We start from the raw sequence: 20023 nt of genomic DNA on the forward strand, positions 1-20023 counted from the left end.
AAAAAGTTCTAAAAAAAAAAAGAAAAAATTGCAATCAGAATGGTTTGAGAGACACTTTAGTAGTAGAATCTACATGTTGTACTATGTTAATGTGAAAAGTAGGGAAAACCTGAGGTGATTCTGAAGTTTGTAAGTTGTAATGGTGTTAAAGTAAGTGATTGTGACCTTAAAACATAGGAAAGGAAGCATCTTAGAGAATGAAAATCTTAATATACATACTCAGTAAGTGTTTAAAGAATAAGTTTTTTTTGTCCAGGTAGCTATCTTCAGCATTTATGATTTAAGCTTTCTTCTTAAGGCTAGTCTTCATAAGCATTTTTTTACTTCTGTTAGGAAATATTAATACATTTAAAATATACACATAGTAATTTCTAAGTGTAATTTTTAAACTCTTTGTTCTTTTGTATTTCCAGAGTGCACATTTGGCCATGATAGATACCCTAATGATGGCTTACACTGTAGAAATGGTCAGTGTAGAAAAAGTAATTGCGTGTGCTCAACAGTATTCAGCTTTTTTTCAAGCCACTGATCTGCCCTATGATATTGAAGATGCTGTAATGTACTGGATAAATAAGGTAAGATTATACTTACTACTTACTTGAGTAAAAATAAATTCTATATTAAAATATTACCATTCCATTACTCTTCGTTTTAAATCAAAATGAAAGCTGAAGTTATGCAGTATACTTAAATTTTTTTATTTAAAAATAACTTTAAAGGGCTGGTGAGATGGCTCAGTGGTCTAAAGCACCTACTTAAAACAAGCTTAGCAAAGCACAGGACCGCGGTTCAATCCCCCAGCACCACATGCCAGCCAGCCCTGCCCCCTGGTGGGCTGAGCTTCACACACACACACACAAATGAATAAATTAAATAAATAAATAAAATGTAAGGAGTTCTCAAATTGTTAAAAAAAAAAAAACTTTAAAATCATTAAAATGGATTTTTACTCAGCAGTATTAATAATTGTTGTTGAAAATGATCAATCTAGTTTGTATCACATCTTCTAGATTCAGAGCACTCAAAAACTCTACACAGTGAATAATATATACATTTATGTATTTATTTTTGGTTCTGAGGATTGAATTCAGGGCCTTGTACCTGTTAGGCAAGCGCTCTACCACTGAGCTACATCCTCAGCCCAATAAATATTTTTAGAAGGATTTTTTTTTTTTTTTGCTGACTCAGGCTGCCCTGAGGGCAGGTCTGGTGAGGCATGAGGAGCTGGGGATACAGTCGCAGTATCCGAGCCTCACTGCATTTGCATAAGCAGGCAAAGCTTAAACAACTTAAACAACTGAGCCAACCAGCAGGCCCCCACAGTAAATATTTTTAAATATAAGAGTAATATAATTTTCACATACTTCCAGTTAAAGGAGTCTGTACTTTATTTGGCCAAGTTGCACAAAATCATACTGGTTTTCTTTTTCTAATTTTTTTCTGGAGCTGTGGATTTTATTTTGAAGATGCTTGTTGTCAGTATACCACTCCTTTCTTGGTTTTAGTGTTTAACTCATCTTGATCCACTTTTATTTACAACTATTACCCAGAGAAAATAAACTTGATTTATGTGCAAGATGTAAAAAAAGTTAGAGTTCAGTTATTCTTCTTTGAATACTTGGGGGCCTGCCCCCTAGCTCAGTTCTTTAAGTGGTTGCTTCAACAAAGCAGTCAAGCTCAGGTTGCTGTGGTTCGATCCCCACAACACAAGCCAGCCAGTCATGCCTTGAAGGCATTCGGAGAAGAAAAAAAACAAAACACTTCTTTGAATACTTGTATGAACCTTGTCATAAGAAGCTAAGTGCAAAATTATTATTCATCTCTATAATTCTCCATAAAATCATTATTAATGTAGAAGGACCATTAATTACTTTTTCCCAGAATTCCTTTATTTCTTCATATTTAGTGGGGTTTTTTTTTCTGTTCCTCCTCAGCTGTGCAGAATCATGTGCACATCATAGACCTATTCATCGTCGGAAACTATGTAACCTTCATATCTCATTGCAAACTTCCTGTTCTTGAATTTGTCCTATCCTTACACTCACTTAATTTAAGTTACCCCTATTGAAAATGTTTATCTTGTGAGAATATGTGGTTGACATGCATGAAAACTCTGGGTTTATCAACAACATAATAAAACACAACAAAAAATACTTAACTTTATTGTAACTTCCAAATCGTTAAAGCTGTTAATCTCTTATAGCCCAACGAACTTCACATTTCTCTTTTTTAGAGTCTTATAAATCTCTCAGATTTCTGTCTCTTTATCCCTTCTTGTTACTCAGATGGTAATGATTTAGATGGTTGAGCTTAATTGCTCATCTTATTTCTGTCCAGCTATCGAGATGTAATATTGGAAGAATTTACAGAAGGAAGCTGGCTTCAGGTTAACTTCATAATTATGGCAGTCTGTAAAGTTTAACCCTGAGAAATTGACTCTGATACTTCAAGATGACTTACTCTATTTTTTTGGTCTAATCTTTAGACTTTCTTTTAGGCTTTTCATGTTACTGTCAACTTACCTTGCTTGCCTCATCTGTTTTTTGAGACCAGAGATGGGAAGCTGTTAGGTGGGAATTATCATACATGCAGACAATCATGCATTATCACTCGTTGTCACCTCCTTTTTCTACTGTTAAAGTGAAGAAAATTCCCCCCTTCCTACAAAAGCAAGTTCTCTAGTACTTGTTGCAATAGAGCTCCTCTTTCAATCTTTTTCATGGTCAGTGAATCTCTACTTCAATTCTTTTTGAATAATTTGAAGTGTAATATTGGTAACAGTTACTTGAGAATTTGTTAAAATTCAGAATCTGACCTAGTAGGTGTGGTCTGGAGCTGGAGAGTGTGCATTTCTAACAAGCACCAGATGATGCTGATGTTGCTTGTCTGTGGATCACCCTGTATTCCTCGACTCTCCAACTTCAACTTACTGTCTATTGGACCATTCTTGTAAGACTGTAAACTTGTTCTAATGCTTCCCATTTTATATACAGAACTTTCCTGTCCAGATAAATCCCCATTTCTTGGAACAGCGTAATCACTCAAAAGACCTATGTAGTCACTCGTTAGCCTTTTCTGCTTTATCTCCTTTTCCTGTTCCTACCCTAAAATTGTGTCAGGTAAGGCTTCCATACTGACAAATCTAATAGGTACCTTCCTATCTTTAGCTTGAATTCAGTCACTACTACTACAACTAGTACTGCTGCTACTGTATTTTTTTTTACCATTGTTTATTTCTCTTCTACAGGGGCTAACCTGTTCCCCCCCCCAAACTTTTTGATTTTCAAACATGTCAATTCTTTAGATGATTAAAATAATAGGTCAACAGACACCCATGTATACTTTATATATAGAGTCCCTAATTGTTAGCATTTTGTCATTTTCTTTTTACACTCTCAATTTTAAGTTTTATTTATTTTTTTCATACATATGTATAACATTTTGATCATATCCATTTCTCCTTACACTCCTTCCCCCTTCTCCTTACTCCCTTTCTAATCTCACTTCAACTTTGATGTCATCTCTGTGTTTTTGTTTTTGTTTTGTTGTTGTTGTTCCACATATTAGGGGAAATGTGATATTTGCCTTCTGAGTCTGGCTTGTTCTACTTAACATGGTGATCTCCAGTTCCATCCATTTTCCTGCAAATAACATAATTTCATTCTTCCATATGACTGAATAATATTCCATCACGTATACATATCACATTTTCTTGATCCATTCATCGGTCGATGGCATCTATGCTGGTTCCATACATGACTGTAGTATATTGTGCTGCAGTTAATTTGGATATGCAGGTTTTCCTGTGATATGCTACTCAGCCTACACAAGCAGCCCTTGAACTTTCAGTGAAAAACCCAGAGTGTTTACAAGTATTCCTCTCTTGGTGAAATTGAACACCAGATTGTTTCTCCTGCAATAGCAGATTCTTCAACCTCCCAGCAGTTGTTTCCAACTCCTTGGAAAACATTCAGGGCTCAACCAAACTTTGAGCTTAGTTTATATGCAAATTTGGGGTCTCCCCCCACTTGTGACTCTGTCTTATGATATTTGTCCTCAGTAACTAGCAGTGTAAGATTTCTTCTTAGATTCCTCATGTCATGAAAACTATCAAGTAGTTTTCTACTTGAGTTCTAGCCACTCTGCACTATATGAATTATGGGGAAGGCTATATAAATATTTCAGTGTATTCCTTTCTTTCTAAAGTTGAATCTTTTCCTTCTTCTTACTTTTAGTTGGTTGCCAATATCTTCACGTATTTGCTATATATATAATATATAATATATATATATTATATATATGTATACGTGTGTGTGTGTGTGTGTGTGTGTGTGTGTGTAGATATAAAATGTGTGTATTTGGTGGTAAGAATCATACCCAAGATCTCAGGCATGCTATAATAAGCACATGCTCAATTACTGAGCTACTCTCAGACTGCTTTTTATATTTTCCCCCCAAAGTTTATAATTGTAATCTCTGAGAGGCTTTGTATAATACATGCTACTCCGTTATTACCAGAATTGGAACCTTTCAAGTTACTTTTTTTTACGCAGTAGTTTGGACCATATTACTTCTTTGCTTAAAACTCTTCAGTGACTTCACTTTGCACTTAAAATAAAAAAGTAAAATTCACTGTGATCTGCAAAGTACCATCAAATCTGACCATTTGTATTTCTTCATCTCAGGCTCACAACCAGTGTTCTCCTTTCTCATTTCTCTCACTTCATTCCAGCTGTATGGCCTTTCTCACCTCTGGACCATTGAACGTGGTGTTTCCTGTTCGTGGGCAGCTCATCTCCCAGCTTTCTGCATGGCTTGGTGCTTCTGCTCCATCACTTCTCAGCTTGGATAGCACTTTTTCCTCACACCCTATCTAAAGTAGGCACCTGTCAACCCTTATTTTCAACTCTAGCACTCTAATTCTTTCTTATGTAGCATTTTTCATAGTTTCTAATTATTTTGCTGAACAACTTGATATTTTTTTTTTAAATCTGTCTTCCTTGATTGCATAGTGTATATAAGCATGGGTAGTGGCACTTTTCTTTACAGGTAAAGAGTCTAGACTGCCATGGTGTTTGGCAAAGAGATGATATTTAGTAAACTTTGACTGAATAAAAGATAGCTTAAGCTACAAAATTAAACTAGGCATTTTAGAACCTTGGAAATTTATATAAAGATGAGGAAATTATTTAATTAGGAATGTGTACTAGGCCGGGGAGATGGCTCAGTAGAATAAGCACTTCCCTAGCAAGCATAACAGTTTGAGTTCAATCCCCAGTTCTGCCAAAAAAAAAAGAATTGTTACATTTTGTACAATGAATAACCACTAAAACAACAATATGCAATGTATTATTGAAACTGTCCTACTAATCAGTCTTGAAACTATCTCATTGCTATTTGTTTCTCAATAAAGTTATTTTTTAAAAAATAGGAAAATAAAGGAATGTCTACTATTTTTATACAACCATATCCACCTATTCAACTTTTAGAGTAAGTTTAAAAATATTTGATTAAACTTCAGTTTCATTATGTTTTTTCCTTGCTCCATTCTACCAGCCCAGTTTCATTATGACTCTATACTTGTCTCTAAATTTAATATGTATTTTCTCCCCATGAACTGCCTCTTTTTTTTTTTTTTTTTAATTTTATTTATTTGTGGTGGGGACAGCGCAGCCCACCAGGGGGCGGGGCTGGCTGGCATGTGGTGCTGGGGGATTGAACCGTGGTCCCTGTGCTTTGCTAAGCTTGTTTTAAGTAGGTGCTTTAGACCACTGAGCCATCTCACCAGCCCCATGAACTGCCTCTTAATGCAGTTCATTCTAACCTATTTGTCTTTTTTTTCTCCTGAATAGTGCATCCACAAGGTTTTTTTTTAATTTATGTAGAAAACTGATAATAATATGGCTAACTTATTAGCAATAGTGGCTAAAATGAATTTAAACTTCAAAAAGCAAAATCACCAAAGACAAGATTATTTTGAAGGATTAAATCATGCAAAGATACACAAAAATGATGAATATATGAACCTTATATTATTTGTTTCTATCTCTTTGTGGCCTTATCTTGTAACTCGTCTTTTTTGAGTCTCTGTCTCTCTGTCTCTGTCTCTCTGTCTCTCTCTCTCTCTCTCTCTCTCTCTCTCTCCCTCTCCCTCTCCCTCTCCCTCTCCCTCTGTGTGTGTGTGTGTGTGTGTGTGTGTGTGATGTTCTTCACTCACTCAAGCACACCAAGTGTTTTTCCTACCACAAGCCCTTTGTACTTTTTATTCTTTGTCTGGATTACTCTATTCTTCCCATGGTTAGCTTCTTTTCTTTCTAAGTCTCAGCTTAAATTTATTCCTAAAAGAGACTAAGTATGTTCTAGCTACTCTAACAAAATAGGATAGATTGGGTAGCTCATAAATAACAAAAATCTTTCTGACAGTTCTGGAACTAGAAGTCCAAGATCAAGATGCCAACACATTACATACAGTATTGATGAGTGTTTTATCTTAAAAGTTTGTTGTATCCATGTTCACTTGGTAGGAAAGGCCAAGTCTTTCTTCAGCCTTTTTTAATATAGACATTAACACCATTTGTGAAGGTGAAGCCTCATGACCTAATCACTTCCCAGAGGGCCCCATCGCTTACTACTACCATATTGGGCATAAAGTTCCAGTACATTAACTTGGGGGCCAAACATTCAAGACCATGGCAGTAGCCTTTTCTAATACAGCTATATTTTCTCACATAGGTCTCCCTGCTTCCATTCTTTTCTACTCACCTTTTGTTAAAAAATTTTCTCTCCACATTGCACCCCCCCACTCCCACCCTCCTGCCACTCCTTGTTTTATGATAACAAAGATCATTTTGGCTTTGTTTTTACTCCCTCATGCTAAGATTAAAAGTGTAGAAACACCATGCCCAATCTAAAGTCTGGCTTAAAAATAGTTTTTACCACAAATATACTGTTTCTTACTTAACCTTTTCCAGATTATGGACTACTTGGGTCATTTTACAGGGATTAAAATTGGGCTTTTTTTTTTTTTTTTTTTTTTTTTTTTTTGTGGAACCAGGGATTGAACTCAGGCTCTTGAGCTTGCCAGGGAAGCGCTTATTCCATTGAGTCATCTCCCCAGCCTCAAAAGTGGGCATTCTTGCCAGAAAAGTTTTCATGCAAAAATTTTGCATGAATTTTTAAGGGTGAATTTATGATGCACTAAACTTCACCAATGATCTGTGCACATTTCTATGAAATCACAGCTTCAAAATTTTTTTCTATTGATACTAAAGCATTTAATTTTAGTGACAGTAATTTTCATTTACTAATTCTAAATAGTTGTACAGTTTTTGCATAAAGTATTATTTTGCTTTTGTGTGTGTGCGGGATCTTACTACGCAGCTCAAGCTCGTAGTGATCGTCCTATTTTCAGCCTCCAGTGCTGAGATTACAGGTCTGCGCCACAATGCATGGACTCCACCGCTGGCTCAGCATGCCCAGGCGCAAGGCCAGCACAGCACACAATGCCAGGGGTCCAGCCCTGGCCCCTGTGCTTACCTAAGCAAGTGCTTAGTCCACTGAGCTATCTCGCCAGCCCTTATTTTGCTATTTTAGCATTAAAACTGATAAGTTACTCTCTAGCATTCTGATCAATTTCTGTCTGGTATTTGATAAATTAATGAATTAGTAAAAGAACGATTTGTAAGGTTTTTTTCTATGATTGTGAAAGTGAAATTTTCTTTGGTATTTATATTTGACATCAGAAACCTAACTACAGGCATTTTAAAGGTATATGTTTTAAAAAAAATAAGTAAAAAAAAATTTTAAAAAGGTATATGTTATTTTATTGTTACATTTGAATATAAGTACAAATTAATGTTTTTATATTTTAAGGTAAATGAACATTTGAAAGACATAATGGAACAAGAACAGAAATTGAAAGAACATCACACAGTTGAAGCTCCAGGTGGTCAAAAGGTCAGTATTTCAAGGGATAAAATTATAATTATGATACTTTATTTGTGTATATATATATATATATATATATATATATAATGTTGAGAAATATTTATAGTTATCAAGAGTTTTCTTTAGTACTGTTAACTGGTTCTTCAGTACTGCTAACTACCCTGGGAAGCCATGCTATGAATACTTAAGTAATGGAAATATAAAGTCACACTGAACAATATAACTTGGGGAAAAAATTGTTGATGACTAGACCTCAGTTTCAGAGTAGCTCTTGATAAAAATAGTGGTGTTTTGTTTTGTTTTATTTTATTTTATTTTGGTGGACCTGGGGATTGGACTGAGGTCCTTGCACTTGCCAGGGAAGCGCTTACTCTACTGAACCATCTCACCGGCCCCTTATTAATGGTTTTTGTTACATATGTTTTGGCAAAATATGTGAAACAGAAAACAATTTTAAGCATAACAGCTCTTATAACAATTTGCTATAAGATCAACATTTAAAATAATATTCCTGGGGGCCAGTGAGATAGCTCAGCAGTCTAAAGCACCTGCCTAGGTGAGCTTAGGGAAGCACAGGAGACCAAGGTACGATCCTGGCACCACATGCCATGCCAGCCCCACCCTCAGGGCATGCTGAGCTGGCCTAAATAAATAAAATAAAATAATATTCCTGGAATTTCAAGTTGTATATGATTTATTCTGTAAGGAAAGAAATATTAACATGGGTTTATTCTTTTAAAGCTCTTAAATACGTTTTTAGAGTTTCCAGTTTTCAGTTTTCTTTGAAAACTGAATTTTGTGTTTTTCATATACTGTACCAAAAATATGCTTTCAAAATGGTAATGTCTCATTTCTTTTAAAGTATATTGTAATTAGTACATTTTAAGCACATATAGTATTAGAATTGAGGTATAGGAAATTATAATTATTCAGGGGCTGGGGAGATGGCTCAGTAGAATAAACACTTGTCTGGCAAGTGCAAGGGCCTGAGTTCAATCCTTGGTTCTGGAAAAAAAAAAAAAAAAAAAGAAATTATAATTATTCAGAGGCCGTATTTTTCATTTGAATTATTTAAGTCCCTTCAATATCACACAATACTTCTTTTCATTTTAAAAAGTTAGAATCATTTCAGTCTGTTAGTCATTGATGCCTTCATAAAAGAGAAAAAGGTAAATGAAAGGGGAAGAAAAAATGTCATGAAATCTGACATAAAAATGTTGTCGAGAACCATCTAAACAGTTTGTTTGAATTTAATGTTTTGTGAACATAGTGATATTTCCGTATCTCAGACTCACTATCTCCTTAGTTATGATATGAGCTTCCCCCTCTGACTTTGTTGAGGTCTTTCCCATTAAGATAGAGCAAAATGGAATTCTTTTTTCCATTACCCCAGATTACATGTTTCATTTTCTTGCTTGCAAACAACTTCTGTCTCTGTGTCTTCCCTCGCACATCTCCCACTCCTTTCCTTTGGTTTCTCTCCCATAAGGTAGGAGTTGAAATCTGTGCCTTGGAGATACGTGTAATCTTGCCCCTTATTTTTTGGTTCCTGGCTTTTGGGAATAAGGCTTAAGGTAGCTTCATTCAAAGTTGTAGCACTTAGGAATTTTTCCCTAGAAATCACGTGCACATTGCAAAATAATGAAGACATAAGATTCAGTAAATGTTATTTCTGTGGGAATAAACACTGTGTGTTTTATTTTTTTTTAATTTTTTATTTATTTATGTGTGTGTGTGTGTGTGTGTGTGTGTGTGTGTGTGTCCAGCTCAGCCCACCAGGGGGCGAGGCTGGCTGGCATGTGGTGCTGGGGGATTGAACCGCTGTCCCTGTGCTTTGCTAAGCTTAGCTTGTTCTAGGTAGGTGCTTTAGACCACTGAGCCATCTCACCAGCCCCAACACTGTGTGTTTTAGATAAGCTAATTGAGTGGCCCATTAAGAAAAATGTATTGTGGAATTTATTTTTCTCTTTTTACGTATTTGGTACAGGGTCTCACTACATAAATCAGACTTGTCGTGGTTCTCCTGTTTTCAGCCTCCTAAGTGCTGGGATTACAGGCATGTGCTATATCACATGCAGTCTTAATCATTTTAATTGCAGTCTCAGCTTGCCCTGGGGGCAGGGGTGGCAGGGCATGCCTGGGATGGAACCCTGGTCACTGCCCTCTGCCTGCGCAGGCGCTTTAGTCCACTGAGCTCTCTGGCCAGCCCGATATTGTGGAATTTAAACACTATTTGTCGGGCTGGTGAGATGGCTCAGTGGTCTAAAGCACCTACTTAGAACAAGCTTAGCAAAGCACAGGGACCATGGTTCAATCCCCCAGCACCACATGCCAGCCAGCCCCGCCCCCTGGTGGGCTGAGCTGGCCACACACACACACAAATAAATAAATAAAAATTAAAAAAAAAACAAACCACTATTTGTCTTATGCCACTTTCTCATAGCACTTAGTCCCATGCAATTGTACATATTAACTGGGCTGTCAGTATTTTCTGAATGAGTTGAGTGAATAAATGAATAACTGATTCATTTTTAAATATTTGGATTATGCATTTTAAGACTCACATTGCAGGGCTGGAGAGATGGCTCAGTGGTCTAAAGCACCTACTTGGAACAAGCTTGGCAAAGCACAGGGACCACCCGTTCAATCCCCCAGCACCACATGCCAGCCAGCCCTGTCCCCTGGTGGGCTGAGCTGGCCACATACACACACAAACACACACTAAATGTTTTTTTTTGTTTGTTTTTTTTTTTTAATTTTATTTATTTGTGTGTGTGTGTGTGTGTGTGTGTGTGTGTGGCCAGCTCAGCCCACCAAGGGGCAGGGCTGGCTGGCATGTGGTGCTGGGGGATCGAACCGTGGTCCCTGTGCTTTGCTAAGCTTGTTCCAAGTAGGTGCTTTAGACCACTGAGCCATCTCACCAGCCCCCACACTAAATGTTTTTTTAAAAAAAAGACTCACATTGCATTTACATCTTCATTCTTGTGAGTTTAATTTTTCTTTGCATTGTTAAAATTTTTGTGAAAATAATTATTAATTTTGCAGTCTTACTACCTGTACAGATGTCATTATTACAAAGAAACTGTCACAGAATGAGCTAAGGAGAGGAATCTTGTTAGCTTTATAAACTAGTATTCAATAGTTTATAAAGGAATTTTTGACACTTGAGTTACTTGGTTTGGTTGGAAGTATTATTCCATTTTTTAAAATTTTAATCCTATAAAAGCAAAATCTGCAAAGCTGGCCAGATAGCTCAGTGACTAATGCACCTGCTTAGGCAAAGCACAACGGCCAGGGTTCGATCCCTGGCTTGCCATGCTGGCCTTGTGCTGAGATGGGATTGAAACTGGGTGTGGTTACACACACCCGTAATCCCAGCGCTTGGGAGGCTGAAAACAGGAAAATCACTATGAGTCAGATCTACATAGTGAGACCCTGTAGACCCTGTACTAAATACATTTTTTTTTTAAAAGTGCAAAATCTGTAATTTTTTTCTCTGTTTATAAGTAGAGAATAAAATAACTTTTCTTTATTACTATGCAGTTTGTAAGAAGTTACCGCTTTACCTACCTCAGCTAGCTTGACTTAGATGCCTACTCTTCTGGTCTATTACTTATCCAGCTATTGGCAGAGGTCATGATGTTGGATAAATATCTTACCTTTTGTCCTTGCCCAGCTCTTGTCAATTGAAAATGTCCCAAAAAATTTTGTTTTGTGAAACTTACTCTTTTTTTTATTTATTTATTTATTTTTTTTTTTTTATGGTACCAGGGATTGAACTGCGGACCCTACTGAGCTATCTCCCTGGTCCCTGAAACTTTTGTAAACATTCTTGACAAAATATGCGTGTGGAGAAGACATTTATTTTTCTTTTTTTTTAATTTCAGACAGGGCCTCACTATGTAGTCCAAACTGACCTTGGACTCAAAACAATCCTCCTGTCAGAGCCTCCCGAGTGCTGTGCTTTCAGGCATGTGTCTCCATGCTGGCTTCTTTTTTGAAAGATAATTGTACTATAATGTTAGACTAAAATTAAAGATTACATCAGGACTTCCTTTAGGTTCTTAGATCCTCTGATGATTACATATTTCAAATTGTTGGCTTGGTTAGTGTCCGAAGGAAACTATCAAATAGTGTCATGTCTAGGAAAATGTTTTGTTTACTATTGTTATTTTCTCCATGTTTGTCAAGTTGCTTTTCTTCTAAGACTCTTCATGTAAAGTGGATTCCCAATTACATTTGAATTGCAGTTAAACAAATTTCTGATATAGGCTGTACTGGTGTCTTATCATACATTGGCATCTCTGAATTTGTGTTTGCTAAATCTAGGAGTTGTGCAGATCTCTAACTTTATGGCCAAGACAACATCTGTGTTCCTTACACAGTTTGCACAAAATGTCATGGTAAATAAGTAAGTATTCTGTTGAAATCGCAGCAGTTCTGCGACTAACTTACTTCATGACTTTTTCCATGGCGCTTGACCTCTTGGACCTCACTTACTTTATTTAAATGTTAAAAGGCTAAAAAGACTGAAATGTTTCCTAAATTCTGTAAATGATGATCAGAGATTTTTCTCTCAGTACATTAAATAAACATAAGGGACTCAAAAAGGTTAATGAAAAGAATGTCTTTGGTTTTTATAGACTTTTCTATATGTGTACTTTTATGAGTAGATTTACAGTAACTATATGAATGAAACTTCTACAGAGACCCTTTAAACAATGTAAATTTTAACAGGCCATAGCAGGTTTTACAGTATTTAGAAAAGAGATGTAATACAGTGGTAGAGCATTCCCTGAATGTGGGAGACCTGGGTGTGATCCCTAGCATTGGAAAAAGAAAAAAAATTTTTTTTTTTTGAAAAGAGGGTATTATGATTTGGAGAATAACAGGAACAGAGAAAGTAAATGTTAGGTAAAAGGCACATTTTGGGGAGTTTGATTTTTTTTCTGTTCAGTGCTGGGGTTTGATTCTTGAGCCTTGCACATGGTAAGTAAATGCTCTATCACTGAGCGAAATCCTTAGCCCTTAAGATACACATTTTAGAACTACTGAGCCAATCAATTAGAAAGTTTTATTTTGTTTTGAGATATTGTCTCTGTGTTGCTCAGAATGGTCTTGAGCTCCTGACACAGATGGTGCCAAGCTTTCTGGGAGTACCATTTTGAAAGAGCTATAAATTCATGGGATTGTATTCTTAATACATTATGATATACAAAGTGAATTTTAATGTTTCTCAACATCTTTATGTTTATTCAGTGTTGTATTTACCACTTTTAAAAGAGATTTGTGTAGTATTTTAAGAAGATGAATCTGTGGGGATAGGAATTAGATGCAATAATCATCTTTGGAGAAAGACATTCACTTGAGCTCTAATTGCTTTTTACTGTAATAGGCTGAAAGTGGAGTACACTTTCCCCAGGAGTAGGTGAATGCTTATAGAGCTCAACTGGTGATTACTTCAGTGCATGAATTTCTCCCTTGACCACAGTTTCTTAGCAATTAAAAACTAGCCCACTTTTTTCTCCAGAGTGTCTCTTCAAATAATAATATACTATTTGAGAGAAGGACTTTGAAGCTAAATATATTTAAGAAATGCTGCATGGCTGGTGGCTATTTATGAGTGTTTAAAACTATTTTAGCACAATAAAGACTCAAAAGCTGGTCTACCTATTCCTCAAACATTTTTTTACCTTTGTGCACTCTTATGAAAGACATCTAATGACAGTCTACAGACTTAGAGTTCTTTGGAGCATACTTTGGAAAAACTCTGGTTTGTAATCTAACTCTGTACTTGAGTAGGTTGTCTAATACATATATAAATATATCAAACAACCAATTAGTGTATCCATTATAGTATACCATTCCTAGATACATCATTGGGCTTGAGTCTTAGACCAGTGGAAAGGAGTAAAAGAAAGGGCTGCCTTGGTTAAAAAAAAATACTTAATACTTAAAAAAAATACTTAACTACTTCATAAGAAATTTGGGGGCCAGGGAGATAGCTCAGTGGAATGAGTGCTTGCCTGACAAGTGCAGGGTCCTGAGTTTGACCCCTGGTATCAAAAAAAAAAAAAAAAAAAAAAAAAACTTTGAAGTTTTAGGGCCTGCCAAATAGCTCAGCTGATTAAAGTGCCCACAGGGGTTCAATCCCAGGGCGTGCCCTGCTGGCCCCGCTCCCGAGCCTCGCTGAGATGGCAATTGAGACTGGGCGTCATGGCGTGTGTCTGTAATCCCAGCTCTTGAAAGGCTACAAACAGGCAGATCACTACAAGTCCAATCTAGTAATAAGACCCTGAACACCCTGTAGACCCTTCCCTAAAATACAAAAAAAAAAAAAAAGAAAAAGAAAAAGAAAGAAATTTGGAATAATCTGAACCATTAGAAACTCTTATATGCCTGGTGTTCTGAGCGACCTGTAATAATTTTTTATCACTAGTTTTGATATAGTGGATGCTTCTAGTCTAGAATATAAGAATCTCTGTTTTTAACTTTTTTTTTTTATAAATTGGAGACCCTGACACATTTTCAGTGTTTTGTTCTTTTATCCTATTCTTGTATTTTTTTTTATGGGTGTAGTTACTAAAAACTTTCTGTTGTATGGGGGATTGAGTTATGCAGCAAATAACGGGCTATTCTTCCTCATGCTGTAAGAAACTTTATTGGAAATATTATCTATTTGCAGGAAGCCAGTGCTTTTCTAATTCTTGAGATGGCATTTTTCTAATTCTTGAAGGTTTTTTTTTTTTAAGTTCTTGAAAATAACTAATTGATGCTGTTTTTTCAAGTGCTCTTATTTTAACTCAGATTCCATCTAGTTTGGCTCAATTCAGAAATATTTAAGGGACCAGAAAAGTTTCTGAGAAGTATGCAGATAAGTAATCACAAATTATTCTGGGATTATGGGTTTATTATATTATTTTTTAGAAAGAAGAATAATTATATTCTTCAGGACACTCTTAGATAGTAACATTAATAGTAATGTTTATGCTATAAGTGAATTCCATTATGTTGTTACTTGCTTTAGAATGTATTTTTAAAAGTATGCATTTCCCTTTGGGAAGAATATGTCCCTATCAAGCTTGGTCTACTAATGTTTAAGAGTTATGAGTACAAACCTATCCCTCAAATCTTTTTATGTACCTTTTATAGTAGTAAATTCTTTTTTCCATATGACATGCGATTCTAAAACTTAGAAATAAGGTTCCTTGAAGTCAAAACATACAGCATATTCTTTCTATCCTAAAATAAATTTCTCTGGGGAAAAGGAATAAGGCAAGAGAAAATGGTGGTCATTATTATCAGGAAATTATATTTTTTCATTACAGTGTTAGTTACCAAGAAGAAATATATGAAAACTATAAACTTGGAATTTTACTATTAGAAGCTCTGCTATGATTTGTTAATTAAAATAACTCTGATGAATTTTCCCTTAACCTTTGCTTTCCCCCTTTTTTCTGCTGCTTCCTCTGAAGTCTCCTTCCAAATGGTTTTGGAAACTGGTTCCAGTAAGTTTGCCCCACTACTTCAATTTGCTTTCCAGAACTGTAATTATAGAATGGTATTGTGAAGTCATGTTGATAGTTGCTTCATGTAATTCTGTTGGTCACTGAGTAGAGATTGGGTTTTTTGTTTGTTTGGTTGGTTTTTTTTTTTTTTTTTTTTTTTTTTCAGAACTGGGGATTGAACTCAGGCCCTTGCGCTTGCCAGGGAAGCGCTTATTCCACTGAGCCATCTCCCCAGCCCTGAGATTGGGTTTTAAGATATTTGATCATATTGTAATATGGAAAGATAGTATACCTAGCCATAATTTGAATTAAAAGTTCAAAAAATTAAACAGTAAGCATTGTTTTGCCAATTTTGCCAGTATTTATACAGCATCAAAAAAAGGTAGAACAAAAAACAACCTAAAGGATGTAGTCTTAGTGATTTTAGGCAAAGTGAATTTGAATTGCATATTTGTAAATTATCTGTATTTTTAAATTATCTTTGAGGCAAGGTCATACTCTTTTCAGTCCGAATTAGAAAGAGTCCTTCACTTTTTGTGTTATGAGAAAAACAAAAGGTTCTTCATATGCTTGCAAATATTGGACCTAAACCATATTAAATTCTGAATGGACTTGAAAGATTGATCCTCTAGGATTGAGTATAGAGAGTTAAATCATTTAAGAACTATTTTGCACCTTTAAGAATAAAAATGTAAGGGCCTGCCAAACAACTCAGTGGTTGAAGTGCCTGCAAGCAGGCACAGGGGCTGCGGAGTCAATCCCCAGGCCTGCTGTGCCAGCCCTGCCCCCGCCCCAGAACACACTGAGATGGCGATTGAGACTGGGCATGTTGGTGCACATCTGTAATCCCAGCACTTAGGAGGCTGTAAACAAGAGAATCGCTAGAGTCTGGTCTAGTAGTGAGATCCTGAACACCCTGTAGAAAAAAAAAGAATAAAAATGTAATTTAGAAATACAGTGATGATGTCTAAAAAATAGGACTAAGGAAGGATATAGCTCGGCAGCACAAGCATCTGCCTGGTAAGGCAAGGTCCTGAGTTCAATTCCTGATATTAAAAATTAAAAAATATAGAGCTTCTTTTTAAAAACAAATCTTTAAGTTTGTAGAAGGAATAAGAAAAGGAAATGCTTTCATATGGTGAGCTTATAAAAATATATATTCAAGTACAAAAGACTCTATAGAGTTTCATGAACTAGAGATGCACTACCCAAGGTTATTCATAACCTCAAGTGTTAAAGTTGTTTTATCTGGTGTGTATTCTAGGATACAGTCTTTACAGAAAGTGTTCGGCCACATCACTCATAATTTTCTGGTTTTTTAATCCAAGCCATAGACAATTTTTGCTAATATCATCTAAAGCTGTGTATGAGTGTAACAGTGACACATGCACATGTACACACACACACACACACACACACACACAGTCCAGAAGGGTTTTGGCACACCACTTGGTTCTTTGTTCCATGATCCTGAGTATGTGGTTGAGTCCAATTTAGATTGTAGGCTGAAAGCAAGCTGGGGCTATGAAGATCTGGGAAGTTTGTCACTGAGTCCAGCCCAATTTATACTCTGCCGAAGATAAAAACTGTTTTGATACTTGATAACCAAAGAAAAAAGGATAAACATCCAGAACAGTACTTACAGAGTGTGAGAAAGCTAGATTAAGGCTGGAAGATGGTTTCTTTTCTCCTGTCTCCTTTTTCCCCTCCTCTCCTCTTTCTATGGCTGATTTTTAAACTGAGGAACAAAGTGAGGATATTTTTCTAAGGATCTTGTAATCCAAGAATCTGTATGGGATTATTTTTTGAATATAAGTGCTCTGAGTTAGGAATATACCAAAAAACAGATGTATAGGTTGCACTGATTAATAAGAATAAACTCCTCCAGTGGGGCTGGTGAGATGGCTCAGTGGTCTAAAGCACCTATTTAGAACAAGCTTAGCAAAGCACAGGGACAGCGGTTCAATCCCCCAGCCCCACATGCCAGCCAGCCCCGCCCCCTGGTGGGCTGAGCTGGCCACGCACGCGCACACACACACACACACACACACACATAAATAAATAAATAACCAAAAACCTGCATTAAAAAAAAAGAATAAACTCCTCCAAAAATCTGCAAGAGGAACACCTGTTCCATGAATCTTGTTCCCTGAGTAGCCAATAAAAGAAAGGCAGAGTGTCACTTCTGAGAAACCTAACTCTATAGTCAAGTGTAGAATGTTCTCTTCTGTAAATTTGTGTTCCTACTTTTATTCTTGTAATGTTTTCTTTCATGATACCTGTTTTAAAAATGATTAAATATCACTAACATACAATAACACAAGTTTTGTTAATAAGATATTGTAATATGCTTTATAACAAAATCTTTAGCATTATTTTTCTCAGCTTTAAGGGAGCCACCAGATAAAACAGTAGGTAATCTTTATTAATTGCTTTTACGTACTTCAGTGGACATAGCACTTCACAGTCATTGTCATACTCAGTCCTCCAGTGGGTCGATGAAGTACGAGGGATGCTGTTACTGTCCCCATCTTCCAGATGGCAGAAATGAGAAGTGAGAGTTAAGTAACTTGTTTAAAGTGACAAAGTAAGTAAGAGTCAGAACTGGGATCTCAGTTCAGGCAGTCTGAAGTCTATTGTCTTAGCTGCTTATATCTTGTCTCCTTTTTGGGGTTCTGCCTTACAAATCTGTATCCAACTACACCAAATATTTTTTAGAAATCAAAGATTGCTTCTGTTTTTCTGAGGGATAGCAGGAATCCGTATCACCAGTAGTGATTGATTAATGAAACTCAGACTGGGGAGGTTTTTTATTGTTGTTTGTTTTTTCAGTTTCAAAGTGCTTAAAATTTTATTTGCTTTATCTGAACATTCAACTGATGGGCCAGAATGTGTTGATGTGGTGATTTCAGTTCCTGAAATTAAGTTTCTCTATCTCCAGATTTCCTTTAAAAATAGTGTATTGGTAATATCTATCATGCTTTTAAAAAGGGTATTGATGAATAGTTCACTTCTTTTGATTTATATTTTATTAATTGATGCACTAGAATCCACAGTTGTGATTATTTTCCCCCTGTATATTTCTTAGTACTTATCTCTCTCTCTCTCTCTCTCTCTCTCTCTCTCTCTCTCTCTCTCTCTCTCTCATTGTAGGCTCGTTATAGGAAGGAGCAAACATTGCTTAAGCAGCTGCCTTGCATTCCATTAGTAGAAAACTTGTTGAAGGATGGTACAGATGGCTGTGCACTAGCTGCCCTTATTCATTTTTACTGTCCTGGTGTTGTCAGATTAGAGGGTAAGTGTTCTAATGAAATATTTCTTTCTTTTTTGTGTGTGCTCTGTGTGTGTGTGTGTGTGTGTGTGTGTGTATTTTAGTACAGTGTCTACAGGTTCTCACTATGTAAATCAGATGATCTGCCTGTTTACAACCTCCTAAGAGCTGGGATTACAGTTGTGTGCCACTATACCCAGTCTCAATCTCATCTCATCACGCCCCAAAGGCAGGGCCAGTATGGCAGGAGTATACTTTTTTTTTTTTCCTGTGGTACCGCGGATCGTTATTTGGTTGGTTGATAGGTTGGTGTAGCGTCTCACTATGCAGCTCGGACTCATAGTGATCATCTTGATTTCTGCCTCCCTAGTGTTGAGATTACAGGCGTGTGCCACCACACCTGGACTATATCGCTGGCCCATTGCACCTGCACAAGTGCTTAGCCTGCTGAGCTATATCACTGGCCCTGAAATATTTCTTAACTTTAGGTGATAAAGAAACGTTTCAAACAATATTAAATAATGAAGGCTTTTAAAAATACATGTATAATCCTGAGAAAGACAGTTTAAAACTTTTGTGTAGTAATTATTACATTTGTAAATGTTTATTTATTAAACAAATTCCACAAGTTGTGTATTTGTACTGTTACGAGTTATGAAGTACACATAAAATTTTTCTCAGGTTAATCCCAAGTCATTGCTTTGCTCTTTTTCTATTTGAAGATATTTGTTTGAAAGAAACTATGTCTTTGGCTGACAGCCTGTATAATCTACAGCTGATTCAAGAATTTTGCCAAGAATACTTGAACCAGTGCTGCCATTTCACTCTGGAAGATATGCTCTATGCTGCTTCATCTGTAAAGGTGAATTAAATGATTCTCTTTTTTTCCTTTGCTTTGTTAAAGGTTGTTTAAAAAACAGCAGCAGAAATAATGGCCTGTTTACATTACGCTTACACATTAAATATATCAGTCAACAGAAATTTTGAAAAATAACTTTTCTTTGCTTTTTCTGTTTATGTTTTCAATACATTGCTAGGAACAGTTCATTTTACAGTGCAAAGCCAAACTAAATTCATGTACAGAACTGATTGTTAGCTGGAGGCAATGGTATGCATATACCTATAATCCACTGACAGGCTGAGGCAAGAAAATTGCAAGTTCAAGTCCTGCCTGCGCAACTTAAGGAAACCCTGTCTCAAAAAGAAAAAGTTGGGGGCCGGGGAGATGGCTCAGTAGGATAAGCACTTGACTGGCAAATGCAAGGATCTGAGTTCAATCCCCGGCTCCGCAAAAAAA

The 20023-nt window shown here is 36.3% G+C and overlaps 1 protein-coding gene across 3 annotated transcripts in view; it reads left to right on the forward strand.

Moving 5' to 3' along the window:
• Camsap2 (calmodulin regulated spectrin associated protein family member 2) overlaps positions 1-20023 on the forward strand; it is a 114709-nt gene that overhangs the window by 64017 nt on the left and 30669 nt on the right. For all 3 annotated transcript variants that reach the window (XM_004625322.2, XM_004625324.3, XM_023707820.1), the window contains 4 exons: positions 414-575; positions 7873-7956; positions 18609-18750; positions 19449-19588. In XM_004625322.2, coding sequence (XP_004625379.1) covers positions 414-575; positions 7873-7956; positions 18609-18750; positions 19449-19588 — 528 coding nt within the window. The remainder of the gene's footprint in view (positions 1-413; positions 576-7872; positions 7957-18608; positions 18751-19448; positions 19589-20023) is intronic.

The sequence above is a fragment of the Octodon degus genome, unplaced genomic scaffold (genome assembly GCF_000260255.1).
Source record: "Octodon degus isolate 3935 unplaced genomic scaffold, OctDeg1.0 scaffold00009, whole genome shotgun sequence".
In the NCBI taxonomy this organism is placed as follows: domain Eukaryota; kingdom Metazoa; phylum Chordata; class Mammalia; order Rodentia; family Octodontidae; genus Octodon; species Octodon degus.